The sequence below is a fragment of the Giraffa tippelskirchi genome, chromosome 11 (assembly GCF_054371585.1).
Source record: "Giraffa tippelskirchi isolate mGirTip1 chromosome 11, T2T-mGirTip1v1.2.pri, whole genome shotgun sequence".
NCBI classification, from domain to species: Eukaryota; Metazoa; Chordata; class Mammalia; order Artiodactyla; family Giraffidae; genus Giraffa; species Giraffa tippelskirchi.
In genome coordinates, this window is record NC_137285.1 from 16,495,334 (window position 1) to 16,514,782 (window position 19,449).

Consider the following 19,449-nt stretch of genomic DNA (forward strand, 5'->3'; position numbering starts at 1 on the left):
GAAGTTTATCCCTACCTCTAGGTATTTTCCTGTGCTATTCCCTGGGCCTTAAATGCTGTTCCCTACTACATCCTCTCCCAACTAAAGTCCTACTTATCCCTTATCCTTACAAGCTCAGCTTAAATGCCACCCCCTCCTGCAGCTTCCCAGATTTCAGCCCCACCACCTCCAAAATCCATTCTGGACTCTTTTGAGTTCCCATACTGTGTTTGTATGCTACTTTGTTTCATTACAGATCAATATCCCTATTCTAGACCTTCTCCTGAAACCTGAGATCCTAGTTCAGTGTCCACCCAAAGCAAGTGAACTCCAAAAAAAAAAAATGTTTGTTGTGGTTTATTGAATACAGTAGCCTCCCTCTTTTTGTAAAGGTCTCTTCTCTGGTTGGGAGAGGACCATCAACAGACTGGAACATTATGCAATACCCAATCATGTAACAATAACAATCATGCTAATAATCACAATTTATAATGGGTGTCTGTCTACCATGGGCTTTGTGCACATCTTTCTGTCAAAAATTTCAAAATGTTCCTGTGAGATAGATGCTATGATTAACCCCATTTTAGAGATTAGGAAATGGCAACCCACTCCAGTACTCTTGCCTGGAAAATCCCATGGACAGAGGAGCCTGGAAGGTTACAGTCCATGGGATCGCAAAAAGTCAGACACGACTGAGCAACTTCACTTTCTTTTCACTTTTAGAGATTAGGAATGAGGCTTAGAGATGCTCACAAAATTCCCATTATTGAATTATGGAAAGCATCCCCTAAGTCCCAAACTGAGTGACACCAACATTCATGGATTGTGCCATTCTGCAGAAACAAGCTCCAGGGATACTTCGCTTGGGCAGAGCGAACAAGGCATAAATCAGGGATGGGAAGGAAATGCTACAGCAGGAAGAGAGGAAGTGTTGGGTTGGCCCCAGTTTTCCATAAGATATTATGGGAAAAACCTGAATGAACTTTTGACCAACCCAATATATATGGTAGAAATGGCCTGCCACTGTAGGCGTTGTCCTGTTAAAGCAATGGGCTCAGCCCTGGCTCCACATTAGAGTCACCTGGGTGCTTCTCAGACCCATTACATCAGACTCTCTGGGGGTGTTATCTGGACATGGCCTTTTTCAAAGCTCCCCTAGAGAATTCCCATGTGGAGCCAAGGTTGAGAGTTACTGTGCTAGAGTTGACTTTAGGAACCCAAGTTGCCATGTTGGTGCCTAAGGAGGAAATGGAATCCCCAGCAGATAGTCCCTTTCTTCTGCACTGTCCCAAATTCTGTTCTTCACAATCTTTCCGACCCAAAGATCGAACCCGCATCTCTTATGTCTCCTGCATTGGCACGTGGATTCTATACCACTCCACTGGAAAGCCCTCTTGTTAACATAAAGAAATATGAATGTGTGCATCTTAAAAGCAATATTCCTATCAGTGGAATCGCACAGTATGGGACCTTTCTGTGGCTTCTTTCACTTATCATAATGTTTTGAGGTTTATCCCAAACAGAAAGCAGACTAGTGGTTACCAGGGGTTGAGGAAGTGGGGCAGATAGAGAGTGACTGCTTAATGGGTGCAGTGTCTCCTTTGGGGCTGATGAAAATATTTTGGCACTAGATTCAGGTGATGGTTGTACAACCATTGGTTCAAATGCCATTGAATTGCAACCTTTGAAACAGTTAATTTTATGTTATATAAATTTCAACTGAAGGGGGAATGAAGGGAGTTCTCATCTGGGAGGCCCTGGATTGGGGGTGTGGATCAGGCTGGACACTAGTGGCTGCCAATCCTCTTAAAGCTCAAGGTTCCCTGTGACTGTTGGGAACCCTGAGTGTGGACCACGAGGGGCTGGTATAGTTCTCTAGTCACCTTCCCCCTGAAAGTGTGGCCCTTGGGAACCCCAGCTTATTGTAAGGAAGGTCTCTCTCCTCTTTGATTCCTCATTTGTGCAGACTTTGTTTTCTATCCCCCTTGCCCTGTGAAGCTGTCAGAAGGAAAGTTAACCTTTTATAGCTTGACAAACATCCTTAGGACCAAAGGAGCACTCAGGCTGCCTCACCTTTCTAGTGGTCTCCAGTCTCACTCCAGTTTTGGCTCAGAGATTCCCACTTTGTTGTTGGCTCTTAGACACTTTTAAAAAGAATATTTTGTTCAACATTTTTGGTTATTTATACCCAAAGGGTTGGTCTAAATAAACTAGTCTACCATTTGTGCATTTATTTAAGAGGAGAGAAAATATCTGTGACTTATAGCCCCCACCCCCATACCTTCAAGGAAGTGAGCATCCCAAGAAGAAGCTGCCTTTGACGAGCAAAGGGTATTCAGGTGAACACACAGATACAAAGGAAGAGCAGAAAGGCTTCCCGGATAGATAGAATGGAGACATTCAGCAGACAGGCCAAGGGTGTGAGGAGAAGGGATCCTTCGGAAGAAAGAAGAGCAAAAGGGCAGCCATCACTGGGTGAGAACAGAGATATCTAATGAGGGTTTTTCTAAGGTTTTGCCTCAGAGTGTGAGATGTTAAGGGCTTCCCTGGTGGCTGAGCGGTAAAGAATCCACCTGCAATGCAGGAGATTCATGAGATATGGGTTCGATCCCTGGGTTGGAAAGATCCCCTGGAGGAGAGCATGACAACTCACTCCAGTATTCTTGCCTAGAGAATCTCATGGACAGAGGAGCCCAGTGGGCTACAGTCCATAGCATTACAAAGAGTTGGACACGACGGAAATGACTAAACACATATGCATGTGAAATGTAAATCTATTTATTGGTTTCCCCACAAGATCTTCAATAAAATGTTCATGGCCCCTTAGTGCATTATGGTCTTAGACCTTTATCTTGGCTTCCCAGTAAGTGTAGGGGTGAGAAAGGGGGACAACCTCTACCCCGGCGCAGTCTCATTTTACAACCAACCATTTGTGTATTGAAGACCTACTGTATGCAGGCCTTCTGATGGCACGAAGATGTGAAAAGGGTGGAGGAACAGTCCCTACCACACATGATGCCACAACACAGCACCATGGGGTGCACCCAAAGTTCCCTGAAGTGTGCCTGTGAAAGAACACTCCTCCCATGTGTTTCTCCTTTGCTCTCATGCCATGATCACACTCACACTTCTGACACCAGATATGTGGGTTTTTCCCCCACACCAAGCAGATGTCTGTGACACCAGTGGGGTGTCCTACTGCCGGAGTCCAGCTCCAGCTGGTCCAGGGGTTCCCTCAGGAAGGACGGCATCGGCGATGCAAAATGAGAAGACACAGCGAATCTTGGCGTTTCCAAGTGTCTTCCGACTTTATTGTTTTTAAGACAGCTTTTATATTTTTAGTGGTACATAGAAACAAATGTAAAGTATAGAGTCATACCAAATCAGTTTAATGGGTCAGCAATTTTGACCTTTATCGAAACCAGGATACTATTTGTATATCTTAATTACCAAAGTTTCAAGTTATCTACATCATCTTCCCGCCTGGAGGCCTGCTAACATCTTGTGACTCTTTATTGATAAGGATTGATCAGCCAGAACACTTTTGTATCAGGCACAGTAGATTATGACAAAGAAAGAATTCATTAACAGAAAGTTTCAAAGTACAAAGTAAAACCTGTCTTCGGTAATCTATCCTATGCCTTGAGCTTAACAGAAAAGAATGTGGTCCCAAAAAGTCATAGAACAGCAAGCTGAAGGTCAGCTCTAAGTAAGAATCATCAGTTAAATCAACAATTGTCTTATTATTTGTATTAAAGCTAAACTTCTATTTATAAATCTCTAACTATTATGCTTTCATTATATAGGCTAAATACGTTAAGAGCAAAAACATAGTGAGTACATATAAACTAAGTAACAGTTTCATAAAGCAATATTTTTTATATTTCCTAATAAGCCTTTTTTCCTACGAAGGGTTCTGTGCCCATTGGGGTTTTCTGTGCGGAGGCTCTCAATATTGTTAAGGAGCAGTCATGCACATTAGCTCCAAAGACCCAGGTATATTTATTAAACAAACCAATATGCCAGCAAGAGGAATTTGGATTAGTATACTCTATATCCTAGATAATTTTATTAGGGTGTTACCATTCAGGGGCCTTGTCAATTGAGGTTTCAGATTGATCTATTTTAGAAGAGAATCAGGAAAAGCCTTTTGTCTAAGTCACAGAAAATAAGAAGTTTATTGTAGCAAACATCAGAAAGACAGATATCATCTTTAAGGTGAGCGCTGAGGCAGCCTCCCGAGAATCCCTGAGGCCTGAGAAGCCGTGCTCGATCAGTCGTCCTTCTCATGACTCTGTCATGGGTGGGATCTTGTGAGCTGGCTCCTGGTAGTCCTACCATCCTATTCAGTTCTGATGCTTTCCACTTGGACTTAGCATCAGAGCCCACAGTTAAGGGTTCAGTCCCACAAGGTGACCCCCCACATCAGATGCCAATCACTAGTCCCAGGTTGTCACCTGTACTTCTGATCAGCCAGCTATAAATCAGGGTTCTCATGACCTCCTCTTTGAGTTTGATCATTTTCGAGAGTGGCTCACAGAACTCAGGGAAACACCGACTTAAATTTTCCTATTTCAGTTCAGTTCAGTCACTCAGTCGTGTCCAACTTTTGTGACCCCATGAACTGCAGCACGCCAGGCCCATTTATTATATAATAAAGAGTACAGATGAGCACCCAGATAAAGCACATAGAGGGAGATCTGGGAGGGTCCCAAGCACAGGAGCTTTTGTCCCCATGGAGTTGGAGGGTTTGCCATCCTCCTGTTACTTGGATGTGGTTACCAACCCAGAAGCTCTGCAAACCCCGTACTTCTGGGATTTTTATGGAGGCCTCATCACATAGGCATGAACTATCATTAACTCAGTCTCTAGCCCCTCTCCCCTTCCCAGAGAGTTCCCAACTTCTAATGCCTCAGTTTTTCTGGTAACCAGTCCCTATCCTGAAGCTATCCAGGAGCCCACTAAAAGTTGCCACATTTGAATAAAAAGACACCCTGGTCACCCAGGAAATCCCAAGAGATTTGGGAACTCTGTGTCACGATCCAGGGTATAATACCAAACATTAGAACAAGAGCGGCTCCTGGTGCTCTTATATCACTTAGGAAATTCCAAGGCTTTTAGGAGCTCTGTGCCAGGAACTGGGGGCAGAGACTGATATATTTCCATTATTTCATAGTGTCCAGCCCCTTCAGTTTTGGAGGTGGAAAGGAGATCTGGAAAGAATGCTCCAAAATGTGGCTTTTGAGCAAGACCTTCAGTGCTCAGTGGGAATTTGTTGGGTGACACAAAAGAGGTGTGGTTATACCCTGCTGTTTAAGCCCACCAGAAATGCTGCAGCCAGCATGCCTGCTGAGAAAGGCCAGGGCGGGAGGAGGAAGCTGTGATGGTGTTTATCTTTTGCCAAAAATCAGAAATGTGATTTTCAGAGTGAAAAAGGAAAACCAAGCAGTCCATGGCCTGAGCCACCACCATCTGCTGCTCAGTGGACCCCAGTGAAGTGTCCTCACAGGACCTTGAAGGGGCACAGGATAGACAAAGCCACCCAATGAATTGAAGGAGTCTCACCCTTTCTGTAAAGGTCCCAAGAGCCCAGAGCAAATCTTGCCCATAGTGTCACCTAAGAGCCCAGTGACACTTTTTGAGTCTGGTACCTCCAGTGACACTAGCCAGCTGGCAGCCTTTCTCTAGAATAAAGAGAAGAAATGAACTTGTGGCTCTTTTTTGGAAGAGCTTTTTTCTCGGATTAACAGGCACATGGACAGGCGCTGGGGAAGGTGGCCTCTGTTAAGGACCCTTCTGTGACCATTTCAGTAGTGTAGTTGTAACGTTTGCACATGGTCATTAATCCATGGTTGCAGAACACAATCCTTCCCTCTCCAATCCATGTTTCAGTGTGCATGACATGGTTTATTTAAAGTTTAATAAGTTTAAATATGCATGAGATCATGCCTCTCATAGACACTGGTCTGGTTATGTCTTACCCAGTGGATTCTATAAGCTGTGCAATCCTGGTTATTAAAATAAAACTGGAGGCTATTATTGCACATAGCCATCAGATGCAGGTGGGGAGGCAGGTGTTATAAAATAGCACTGGGAGATGATCCATACCAGTATAAAGTAGTGGGTAAGAGCACAGGACTGAGGTTCAAGTCCCAACTTTGCACTTAACAGCTGTTTCACTTTGGGCAAGTCACTGTGCCACTCTGAGCCTCCTCTCTCTACACCTTTATGAACCTCACCAAGCTCTCAAATTTGTTGTGAGGATTGAATAAAATAATGCTTAACATAGAGCCTGGCATATGAGACATGCCTAGTAATTGCTAGCTGTTATTACACAGTGAAATGAATTTGATCTCTCTGGGCCTCAATTACCTACAACCCTCAGATCTATGGCTAAAAATCTCAATTTCCAGGCAGGCTAGAAAGTATCTCACATCTAAGAGCTATGTTCTGTAAATATAATTCCAATCACAGAATTATCAAAAATACAAGTGTTCATTTAGAACTGCTATTTTAACACAGTATTTGATCCTGTGCATTATAAAAGCAAAAGGGATTAAAAGGAATTATCCCCCCCTCTCCCCTTCCCACCCCCACCCCAGATCTAAGACCATAGGGTAAGTTCTTTCAGACCAAAGATTTAAGTCTGACAAACTATGTAGGGAAGAAAGAAAATCAAGCATGTCCCCAAAGATTCCTGCCTGCAAGCAGTCTTTCCCACTGTGTTCAGTGACTTCATTTCTCAGCTGCAAATTCAGCTGAAAAAGGTGAAAAAAACAACAAAAGAATTTGTCTTATTATTGCAGTTGAGAGGAGACACAAAACAAGAAATTAAGGAGTGTAAAAGCTGGGTTAATTTCCACATATTCCAAACTACTAGGGGACTCGGTGGAGCCAGTAAGACCGCGAGCACCAACGTATTGGCTTGTGGTTTCCTCAGCTCTAGGGCTGAATTAAGAGCCTGTGAAAATGGAAATCAGGGGACCTAGATTCTGCTCCTATTTATTTTTTGCCGTGCCTTGCAGCTTGCGAGATCTTAGTTCCCTGCCAAGGGATTGAACCCCTGCCCCCTGCATTTGGAGCACAGAGCCTTAACCACTGGACCACTGGGAAAGTCCCCTCATTCTGGTCTGACTCTTTAGTTAACTCTATGACCCCAGGATTGTCCTCAAAGTCCCAGGAGGAAGGTAAATTCCTAGTGGGTGCCCCCACTTCACCGCTTCTGCCTCCCTCCGTCTCCTTTCCCCATGCTCAGCCAGAGTGATCTTTCCAAACGTAAACTGCTGCCAGTTTAAAATCCTCAATGGCCACCATTCTTTATAAAATGAGGACTGGAAAAGTCTGAGCCAGGGTTGCGAGGCTCTGGACAGCCTGGCCCTCGGCTTCCCCCCCAGCCACACTTTCCCCCACCTTCCCTCCTCCACAGAGCCTCTCGCCTCGCCCTCTGCCTATTTAATTCCTATCCAACCTGCAGATCTCAGCTCAATATTTACTTTTGTTCCAGTTACTGTTGCTGTGAGCAACCACTCCAAAACCCATTAACTCAAGGCAACAAACATCTTTTTCACTCACACATCTGCCATTTGAGTGGGGTTCAGGATGGAAGGATCATCTACAGAACCAGCTGGGGTGGCTCAGAGTGAGTGTCTGTTTCCAAGAGGGCTGATCCATGTGAGTGGCACCTTGGGGCTGCTATCACTCTGAGCTCAGCCAGGGCTGAGCCCAGCAGCCTTGGTTCTCTGCCCCCAGGAGGCTCTTCACAGGCTTCCCGCCTCCCCCCGCCAGCATGGTGGTGGCTAGGAATTAAGAGTGAGTCTCCCAAGACATAAAACAGAAAAACTGCCAGTTCCTGGAGCCCGGGCCCAGAAATGGGCATCATGCTACTTTTGACATGTCCTGTCGGCCCAGCCACTCACAGAGCCAAGATTTCAGGGAAATGGGACTATATATTATAAAGCCACCTTCACACTGAAAGAGACTTGGGGCATATATTTCTAAATTGATAACAGCTCCCTCCGGACAGTATTCCCAGACTCAATTTCAGCCAAATTCTCTGTTCAGGGCTGTTGGAGCACCATTCACACTCCTACTGAGTCTTGTCACAACTGTGTTTGTGTGAAGCCCGTCTCCCCCATGAGGCTCTAAGCTCCAGAGGGGAGGGCGCTAGTTCTGTCTCCTCCATCGCTGCACCCACAGCCCCCCAGCACAGAGATGTTTGATAAATGTGGGTATACATGAATGAATCAGGGAACCTGTCAATGATTCAGTCAATGTTTAAGTGCTCAGGCTGAGAAACTACAAGGCTTTAAAGGAGCACGCAGGTAGCCTGAATACACAGGGCAGGCTGGGAGTGAGCTGCCAGGGGCTCTTAAGTCTCAAGCAACCCAAGGGGCACCCACCTCCTGCACAGGTGGGCAATGGTCTTGATCTTGGACCCCACCCTCCTCTTACCCAGAGTGGCAAGAACTTTGCAGTCTCCATCTTTGTGTGACATCTCCCAGTTTTAAAATATAGACAATTGATTCCATTATGCACACAGTAGGCTTATTAAAATGTGTCTGTGGGCTCGATTTGATGATGGGCAAAAAATATATGCCCTTTGACTCAGGCATACCAAAATTAAGGGGAATAAAAGACTGTTTTCTCTGTGTCTGTCTGGGCTGATTCACTTCTCTGTAAACATCACGTCTCCTCCCTTCCTGTGATGGTTTTGGCTTCAGAGGAAGCCCCTGTGTTCCCTGTGGGGCAGGGAATGGGCTTTGGAAGAGGTGTGCCTGGTCGTGGCTGATCTTTGGGGGCACACTTGTGCCCACTTCTGAAGTTCGAGATCCCTACATCTCACAGCCGATTCATCCAGCCGGTGAGTCAGCAGTCTGGAGCATTGGGAGAAGTCCCTTTAAGAAAAGGACCGCAGTCGAGAACCACTGACTCCAGGCAGCTCCTTCCTTGTGTCCATCCTGTCGTTTTCACTTCTCACCATCCCCGTTACTAGGACCCCGGCACAAGCCACCTTTCTCTCTCCAGCTGAAATTATCGCAGCACTTCTCATCTATCTCCTGGCCCTCTTCCCCTGCCATCGGCCATTCTCAAAACAGCAGCCAGAGGGCTCCTTTGTAAGAGGTCACATCATGTCTTGTTTAAGCTCAGAATCCTTTACTGTCATTCACAGAAAAGGCCAGGGTCCTTGCACTGGTCTGCAAAGCCCCTGCTCTCTCTGCATCCCTCCCTCTCTCCTCTTTCTGTTGCTCACTCCACTCCAGCCACACGTGCCTCCTTGCCGTCTCTAAATCATACTCCCACCTCAGGACATTTGCACCTGTCACTGCCTCTCTCCAGAAGGCTCTGCCCCCAGATGGATGAATGGCTCACTCCCTTCCACTGCAAATTCTTATCAAATGTCACCTTCTCAGTCATGCCTGCCCCAATCATTCTGTTTAAGATTGCAACCCCTAGCTCTCCCAACCCTACTGAACTCCCTTCTCGATTATTCTCCCCATAGCATATATTACTTACTAGTGGGAGTGAGGGGGTGGGGAACAGGTCAGCAAACTCCAACCCCTGGGCCCCCAAGCTGGTTTGGTAAATAAAGTTTTATTTAAACCCTGCCATTAACTTACTGTTTACATCGTCAACTGCTTTCATGCTACTAAGTAGTCAAGATGTGGACTGAATGCCCCACAATAGCATAACTGTTTGTTTAGCAGGATAAGAAAACATATCCAGCCCCTTATCTAGTATATCAGTGAACCACACAGCTGCCCAACTGATCTTATGTGTTCTCTCTGCTCGTTCACAAGAATAGATGCTCCATGAGAGAAGGGGGTCTTACATGCTCTGATTACTGGCTGCATCTGGGACCTTCACCTTTCCAGCTGAAATTACTGGCTGGTCCATAGTCGGTGCCTAGTGATATTTGCCAAATAACCCCTCACAAAAGAAGTGGGCATTTAAAACTGCTCCTTGTCATTCACTCTGCTTCTGCTTCTGCTTCAGCACATACGGGGATGAGAAGACGAAGAAGGCAGGGGCTGGAGTCATCCTGCCGCCGTTCACCCCCATGCACAGCTGCATCATTTCGCCCTCGCTGCCAGAGGCCCATGTGTAAGTAGTCCCACCTCGGGCTTGTTTGCTTCACTGTCTTATCATTCGCAGCCAAGGTCAAATGACTCAACCAGCTAATGGGTCATTGGGAGCTATTCCTTTGTCCTCTTGAAAGGGACAGGGAGCCTGGGGCCAGCAACACTATGTGACGTATAAAAATAACAGAAAGCAGACAAGGTGGCTTAGAGCTAAATGGCAATCCAGCTGGGACAGAGTCATTCCATTCCTTACCAAGCCAGACGCTCTAATGTCAAATAGTCTGCATAGCCTGATAAAATCTATCTGCAGCGCATGCCTGGTGGATGTCTCACCCGAGCGTCTAGGGACACGTTTTCCCCAAGACTCAGGGAGTTATTTCCCAGAGAAGCCCACACTGCCTTCTGAGCCAACCCCAGGCACAAATTCATCATAGCACGATGTAACAGGGGCTCAGCAACCCTCCAAGGAATACTTGGGCTTTCCAAAGCCTTGACATCTCATTTCCCTCCTATCTATTCCAGAGAATTCTCAGCCCAGCTTTTCCTTTCTCACTAGTTAGCCCTTTTCAACTGGGAGATTTCAGGCACAGAGATTAAGGCAAGACTGCTCAACCTCAGCACTACTGACATTTGAGGACAAATAATTCTTCATTGAGAAGGACTGTCCTGTGCGCTGTAGGATGTAGGATACTGAGCAGCATCCATGGCCCCCACCCACGAGATGCCAGTAGCCAGCCCCCTCCCCAGCTCTGACAACCAGAATGTCCCCAGACATTGCCAAATCCCCCTGGGGGCACAATCACACACACAGGCACCCCCAGCCCCCTCCTATAAGAACCACAGCTTTAGGGCAATGGTCATGGGGCAGTGGATTCTAGACTTCTCTTTCTGCTCATTTGTCAAATATTTGTTAGGTCCCAAAGGCATGCATAGTAAAAATGACACTACTGACTGCTCTGGTGGGCCCTGTTCCGCTCAGTCCTCTCAGCAGCGCTTTTGGACAGGTATCTTATTATCCTGTCCCTGCAGATGAGAGAACAGAAGCTCAGAGAGGTATAGTAGCCTGCCCAATGTCACCGAGTTCAGCATGTCACTGCACTGGGGTGTTAAGCCAGGTGTGTCTAACTTCAGAGCCTGATCTCTTACCACCACACACTACACAGAAGGATATCCCAAGGTTTTACCTCTGAGGAGCTCATGATGTATTTAGACTACCAGGTCTCATGTATTTAAGAGTAAAGTAATAGAAGACTGAAATCCTAGGATGATGTGGCAAGTCATTAACAAGAGCACTTATTTTGTGGGTGGATAATGCCACCATTACCAACGCTGTTGACAAACATCATCACCATCATCATCACCAGCACCATTGACCGTATCACCATCCTCCTCATTACCATCATTATCACCATCAACACCGACACCATTATCACTACCACCACCATGTATTTGGACACATTCTTCTCCCTTACTAGTATTTCCACTTTTCATGAGCCCCACTCCCCACTTTTCTCCTATCTCCCTTTGATGGATATTATGACTGGTTTCATCACAGACTTATTTGTTTAGGGACATTCCAACTGGCGGCCTCAATTGGATGTTCTTAAAACATCTCTGTACAAAAGTAAGTTTTGCAGTTTCTCATAATGACCCTTGGAAACACTTACACTTCCATATGTCTCTCCATGGACAAGCCTTCTGAACCCAAATGGTGTAAATCAGTGGTTCTTAGGCTTTTACTTGGATCTGAATCATTTGGGGATCAGAACTTGGGTGAGGGGAATTGCAAAATAAGGAAATGCCTGGAAAAACACATATTCCTAGGTCCCAAAACCCGTGTCCTTTGAGCAAATAGAGGTTTACATCAGTTGTAGAAGTGACTGGAGTTTTTTGCTCATCTTCCTTCAGTGCCAGATGGGGAAACTGAAGCCCAGAGAGAAGGCAGAACCTGCCAAAATTCTCATAACATTCTCACAAAATTCTCCTGACTTTTAAATTAGACCTTTGTGTCAGGTTTGTTGGACGATGAGGATGGTGGTGGTGATGATCACAGTGGTGGCTATTATTTGTTATGGCCTAGAACAGGGATCAGCAACCTTTTTCTTAGAGGGAAAAGGGACAGGCAGTAAATATTTCAGGCTTTGCAGACCAGATGATCTCTCTGGCACCTGCAGACAGGTATCTGTGGGGGATTGGTTCCAGGACCTTCCACAGATACCAAAATCTGTGATGTTCATGTCTTTTATGAATATAAATGGGAGTAGTATAGTCAGCCCTCTGTATCCACAGATGCAGAGGGTCAGCTATACTTTGTCATTGCAGCGTGAAAGTTACAGTGAATGGATGATGTGGCCGTGTTCCAATAAAGTTTTATTTGCAAACACAGGCACATACTCCTGCAGTAGACTGAAGGCTGACCCTTCTCTTCCTTGGCTATTAAAAGGCTCTGGCTGCATTTGAAGACTGTAACAGTAATATGTTGCTGTATGACAGAGCATCTCAAAGTAGAGTAGCTTGAAACAGCAACCATTTATTGTTCAAAGTCTGCAGGTCAGCTGGATGGGTCTGCTTGTCCAGATCAGTTCCACTGGTCCAGGCTGGGCTTGCATGTGTGTGGGAAGCTGGCGGCAGGCCCATCCAGGGCGGCCTCACACCCAGGTCTGTTGGTTGGTTGGTGGCTAGGGTGACAGGAGGGACCATCACTGTCATCACGCAGCATGCTAGCTGGGCTTGTTCCATGGCTCTTAGGAAGGGATCCAAGGACGAGAACCTAAGCACTAAAAAGCCTCTTAAGGCTTAGGCTCAGAATGGACCCAAGGACCTTTCCACTATGTCCTACTGGCCAAACAAGACGTGAGGCATGCCCAGATACAAGGGATGGGGGAAAATAAAGATTCTACCTCCCAATGCGAGAGATGCCAGATCACACTGTAAAGTACATGGATGCAGGAAGGGGTGGAGAATCCAGGCAGTTTTGTCATCATTCTACTACAAAGCATCAGGCAGAGCCTGCCGGGTCAGTTCTCAAATTCCGAGTCTTCACACCAGCCGAGGTGGATTTCAATCTCAGTAGGAGTGACCCCAGAACCGGCTGAAAATTCTAAAATGACTATATGGGGATCAGTTCAATGATGCCAAGGAAGACTGGACCTTTATCCTAAAAAAAAAGAGAGAGAGAGAGAGAGGTGAGGTGCTGTCTGTAGGAAAGAGGACAGCCAGTCCTTTCCTCTCAGAGCTGACTGGACTGTCCTCACAACCCTGCCTAAGCAACTGTGCCTGCAGCCACTGTCCTGGTGTGCCCTCAACAGTCAGCATGGGGTGCCTTGTATGCATTTTCTGATTTCTCTTAGTAAAAGGAGAAAATGTTGTTTTCTTCTCAGGGATGTAGATGCCCACTTGTATTCTGGTTGGTGTGGCTGTTTCAATAGATTGGGCTGCTTATTCAGGTACACTGACCCCTGGGAGCTCTCCCAGAGTTCTGACCACTAGGATTTTAGAAGCAGGCTTTGTGCACCCTGGTTAGCATTTCCATCTATTATGCCCCACATTTAAGAAAATAAATGCTTTCTCTTTTAATTTGATAAGATTCAAGATATTGTGCTTTGACCTGACAGACAATCACTATGAAAAAGGAACAATTTCTATCAAGTATGTTTCTGGGGACCCTTTCTTTCTCTGTCTCTCTGTTTCGCTGCATGTGAGATGAGAGATCATTGGGTTTGAGACACTTTATTTTTTCAGTAAGACCTTAGTTTTTTAGAGCAGTTTCAGGTTTAGAGTAAAATTGAGTGGAAAGTGTAAAGATTTCCCATTTCCCTCCTCCCTCTGCCCAGTCTCCCCATTGTTACCATCCCCCACCAGAGTGGGCTATTTGATAGAATTGATGAAGCGACAATGACACCTCATAATCACCCACAGCCCCTGGTTTACATTAGGGTTTGCTCTTGGTGGTATACATTCTATGGGTTTAGACAAATGTGTAACGACATGTATCCATCCATTCATGTATCATTCAGAGTATTTTCACTGCCCTAAAAATCCTGTTTACTCTGCCTGTTCTTCCCTCTCCCCATCCCCAGCCCCTGGCCACCACTGATCCTTTTACTTTGTCCATAGTTTTGTGCTTTCCAGAACGTCATATTGTTGGAACCATGCAGTATGTAGCCCTTTCAGACTGGCTTCTTTCACTTAATGATACGCTTTTGAGGTTTCTCCTTGGCTATTCATGGCTTAATAGCCCATTTCTTTTTAACACTGAATAACAGTCCTTTGTCTGGATGTACCACAGTTTATTTATCCATACGTCTCTAAAGGTTACTTCCAATTCTGAGCAATTATGAACAAAACTGCTGTAAACATTTGTGCACACATTTTTTAAGGCACTTTTTATAAATGGAAAAAAAGGTCTAGACCCATTGGATGAAACTCTGTTCTGCTGAAAAGGGAGGGAGGGCTCTGCCCTGTAACAAGAGACATCAACATTGTGTTGATGGTTAGAACACAGATTCAGTAACCAAACTATCTGGGCTCAGGTTCCAGCCTTGCCATTTGCTGCCTTTTTGACCTTGGGTAATTTCCATGACCTCAGTTTCTTCATCTGAAAAATGGGGATACTGATAGTACCTTCCTCAAAGTGTTGTTACAAGAATGACTTTAATTAATGAGTGTAGAGCAGTTAAAACAGTGTCTGACAGAGTAAGTGCTCTGTGGGAAGTGTTTACTATTATTGTCATTTTGCTGTTGTTGCCACTCTCCTTTGTTACCTCTGTGGCTGTGCACATAAGAATTATGCCCAGATTATCAGCTCCAGAAGATGTCAGATCCAAACCAGTTTATTCCCACCATCTCCCATTCAGTAACCAGAAATGTATTGAGCCTACTCTGTGCCTGGCACAAGGTTGTCTGTGGTAGACAATACTCTGTAGCTCCCTGGCTTGTGGGCTGGAGAGACAAGTAAATAGGTAGTTACGAGACAGCAGGGACACAATGTGTATGGACAAAGGGACACGTTGTAAGGGTAGGGAGGCTTTAGAACCTCCTCAGAGAGAAGAGGCTAGAGAAATCAAGGAAGGCTTCCTGCTGGAGGTGACATCCAAGCTGAGACCTAATCACTGAGAAGCAGAGGAGAAGGAGGAAAGGGAGTGTGTATCAGGAGCACAGAACAGTGCTGAACGCCTCACCTCACCTTCACTGGAATGATTACCACCATCATACAGGTGAGAAAACTGAGACTCAGGAAGATTAAGTACTTTGGCCAAGACCACATAGCTAGTAGATGGCACAGCTAGGGTTTTAACACAGTGAGTACGGCAAGCTTGCGCTACTGAGCAGAACTGCTCCAGGCTGCAGATGGCAGCACAGTGGGGGCAGGGAGACTCGAGGCTGAGGAGGTGGACAGTCTCTCCCATGTGAAGGGGTGTTGGTTTGCCAGGGCCGTCATAACAAAACACCACAGACCAGACGGCCTAAACATTCCCGAAGAGAAATGTATTTTCTCACAGTTCTGGAGGCTGGAAGCTCAAGATCAAGGTGCCCACGTATTGGTTTCTTCTGAGTCCTTTCTCCTCGGCCTCACAGTCTTTCCTTTGTGAGCATGTGCTCTAGTATTTGTGTGTCACACCTCCTCTTCTCATAAGGACACCAGTCAGATTGGATTAGGACCCACCTTAATAGCCTCATTTTAACTTCATCACCTCTTTAAAGGTACAGTCACAGTCTAAGATGCTAGAGATTAGGACTTCAGCTTGTGAATGGAGGGGGACATCATTCATTCCGATGGTTTAGGGAGTTTGAAGATTTTAAGCAAGGGAAGGAAAGGGCCAGGTTTGTGCTTGTTCCTGTCCCTTGCAGAAATGAATCCGAGGCTCACCTGCCCCTTGTCCCCCTGTGATGCAACAAAAAGGGGGTGTCTGCACAGGGTCAGGCACATGGCACAGCCACTGCTACTGTTGGCACCCAGAGCTGCCAACATGCACTTATCCTGTGGGGATCAAGATGGTATAGGGAGGAAGAGAAAGGAGAAGAGGACTGTGGACTTGCAGTTTCTTTAAAGCAGAAGGGAAACAAAGGAAGGAAGGGGCTTAGCGGAAAAAGAGAGAGAGAGAGCTGCTGAGTCTGGGTTTCCTAATACCTGGTGAACACGTCCATCCCAGAACATGGGGGCTGTGAGTGAGGTGCCTGGAAGCAGCTCCCCTGCAAGCTGAGTGGCTCTCTGGGATACCCCTGGGCCAGCTGCACACTTGAGCCCCAGGGCTCAGGTTCCACCTCGGGAGCCAGCCTTCCTGGAAGCTGGAGGGTGGATGCCTGCATGCCCCTCTGAGCACCAGGCCCAGGAACCCTGGGGAGCATCAATCAAGCCAGGAGCAGTTTCAGAGAAGAGCACTTACACAGGTTCTAATGGAGGCATCTGGCGCATTAGTGTAAGAGGAGGAACCAGGCAAGGAGGGGGTGGCTAGTTAGGACTCCCCCTTGTTTCCAGGAAGAATGCAGGCAGTGAGTTAACCCTGTGCCAACCTTGCTCAGGGTGGCCACTGCACTGGACCCAAACCAGCACCTCAAACAGAGCTCAGGTCCACAAAAGAACAGTCTCTGGGATTAAACAGATGTAGGTTCAAACCCTCACCAATCCTAGTGTGACCTCGGGTGGCTCACTTTACTTCCCCAAGTCCCTTGTCTGCAGAAAGGATGGTGTAGAGGCGCCCTTTTATAGGGCTGTTGGTAATGTTAAATAGGATATTCATCCCATCTTTGTCAGCAGCAAGCTGTGTGACCCAGAGCACACTGATTGCCCCTCTCTGAGCCTCTGTTTCCTCTTCTCTAATATTCATATATGATTTATATCCAGCAGGGTTTAGGGAGAATTAAATACCATGTTAAATGGTTAAGTAGCATCACAGACCCAATGGTCATGAAATTGAGCAAACTCTGGGAGATAGTGAAGGACAGGGAAGCCTGGCATGCTGCAGTCCATGGGGTTGCGAATGGGGTCGTGAAGAGTCAGACACGACTGAGCAACTAAACAACAACAACAAACACTGTGTGTCAAGTGTCCTTCTCAGTGTCTGGCTCATCATAATACAAATTGTCCCCAAGTCACAAAATATAGGTAAAACTTATTTTTAAACAGTGTCTTAGTTACACTTTCAAATAATGTATTCAGTGTGGTTTTCCTTAACATCCAGCTATATCTGGGGACAAAGGATTTATAAATTTAAAGCAGTGAGTCCAGTTGTTAATTGGAGTAGGGGGAAGGGAAGAAGTACAGTAAATACGCTAGTTTCCCTGTGTTTCCAGACGTTTCAGACACTGCTAGTATATTTATTGTATTTTTATCGGATGAATAGTTGGATGTCCATTTCCTTCAATCCTCTTGTTTGCCTGAGTCAAGACCTCTGCCCTTAGGGCCCCTCCTTTGTTCCTTCCCACTGTGCATGCTGACTCCCAGGAACTGGTCGGGGGTCATCTCATGTCTGATCATGGTTCTGCCACCTGGCTCAGTGACCTGCACAAGCTCCTCACCTCTGAGCCTCAGATCCCTCATCTGTAAAAACAGGCCCAGTACATAGCTCAAGAGCCCATTGCAAAGCTTTACTGCTGTGCACAGGAGATAGTGCCACACACCCAGAGCCTGGCAACAGCTCTCCAGCCAGGAGCCACCACAAGTCCTGTCTCTGTCGCCACTGTTGTGAACAATGTTGCTCTAACAGGATTCCCCTGGGCTCCTGCCCTCTGTCTTTGCAGCGAGCCCATCTTCCGCCAGCTCTGCGTCCTCCACTGGCTCCTGGAGGCCCTGACTATCGACCACAGCCACCACACCATGAAGCCTGTGATCACCTGCTGGAATCCCAAGTAGGTCTCAACCCTTCTACATGGGTGATAGGTGGGGCAGAAGCTCCTGTGGGTTCCCCTGTCCTCCTGTTTTTTGGGGGGTGGTAGGTTGCTTTAGGAGTTCTATCCTGTTGGATCCAAACTGCAGCAGTGAGAACCCTCGTGTGCACGCCCTCCCAGCATCTCTCCCCAATTCCACATGCAGTGACATCACATCAGAAGCTCAAAATCAGTCAATCAGGGTGAGAGTATTCACACCACAAAAACTGGCTGGCCAGCCATTCCAGCCCAACCCAGCACAGCTAGGTTCTCTCCAGCTCTCTTCCTGGATTCTGTCTCCCCAGCACTGTTCATCATCTGCTCCTCTTCCTTTTTTCCTCCTGTCCCCTTCCCATCTACTCTTCCCATTCTCCATGTTTTTCCCCTTTCTCTTAAGGTTTTGTTTTCTCTTCCTCTCTTTTTTTTTAGTATATATTGAAAACTGTTTCTCCACTTTGACCCAAGGGAATATTCTGTGTTCAGGTCCCAGGAGCAGCTGACTTTGCTCAGGCAGAAGCTCCAGCACCTGTTATCTAAGCCATGAAAAGTGTTAGATGAGTCCCCACCAGAGGGCAGGGCTCTTCGGCAGCCTTGAGGCCACTGTCGCAGGAACTGCGTGGTACATACAAGACAGAGCGAGAAACAGGCAGGCGTGTAAGGTGTTGTTTCTTTAAGGAGAGTCAGGTTGTCTGCAAGAACAGAACCAGAAGAGTTCTTGTAAGGATTAAGCAAGATAAAGTAGGTAGAACATTCTGCATGATGTCTGAGGACACAGCAAGTGCTCATTAAATGATAGCTGTTCAAGATCAAAATCCCGATTTTAAAGAGCAGTTAGGGATGTGACTGTCAATACCATTGAGACTTAGGGCGAGGGAAGAAATACACCTCTGAGCAGAATTTTACCAATGGCTGAGAGCTATGTTCACTGGGTGAATGGATAAACATACAAAGAGATGGAGAGGGAGAGGTGGAGAAGCTACATGAATTCAACACAAATCTGGTTGCAAACATGGGCAATCCAGGGAATGACCCCATGAGGAAAATACCAGGTCTTCAATTCTCCTGACTGAGATTTTCTGAGTTTCCACTATCAAACAGCAAGCATCTCCTGTTATTGAAGTGCTTGAAACATAAACCCTGAGTCCTGACACCCACCATGCATTTTCCAGAAGGAAACATCCATCCTCTGGGACCTGTAGTTCCCAGAGGTTTCATTTCTATTAGACGTAATGATGGCTGTAGGTCTAGTCCCTGCCCCCTTATGGACTTTATAGAAAGTGGGATGATTCAGTACCTCAAAGTGGGCTTTCTACAGGCAGCAAATTTTACTAACTGGCAGCAGGTGTGCTGCAAACATGATCTTTGGTCATTGCAGGAAGATCCCATATTTTGGTAGATGGGTAGATGGGAAAGTGGAGAGATGACAGATTTTAGGATGTCCTTCTGAATTGTGTCTGAGTCGCCTCTTTATTTAGAAAGAAAGAAAAAAAAAAAGGTCTTCCCGATTTCATCATGTGGCAATAGA

General features: G+C 46.2%; 1 protein-coding gene and 1 long non-coding RNA gene across 27 annotated transcripts in view; one reads left to right on the forward strand and one right to left on the reverse strand.

The window, feature by feature from the left end:
* The window catches only part of CCDC60 (coiled-coil domain containing 60), a 165,002-nt gene that overhangs the window by 115,540 nt on the left and 30,013 nt on the right, over positions 1–19,449 (forward strand). For all 26 annotated transcript variants that reach the window (XM_081539789.1, XM_081539786.1, XM_081539797.1 and 23 more), the window contains 2 exons: positions 9,973–10,080; positions 17,799–17,906. In XM_081539789.1, coding sequence (XP_081395915.1) covers positions 9,973–10,080; positions 17,799–17,906 — 216 coding nt within the window. The remainder of the gene's footprint in view (positions 1–9,972; positions 10,081–17,798; positions 17,907–19,449) is intronic.
* LOC145525885 (uncharacterized) lies at positions 12,569–15,918 on the reverse strand. The gene is made up of 3 exons (XR_014068483.1): positions 15,724–15,918; positions 12,959–13,215; positions 12,569–12,736 (listed from the first exon to the last, which is right to left on the reverse strand). It is a non-coding gene; the product is annotated as an uncharacterized LOC145525885 (long non-coding RNA).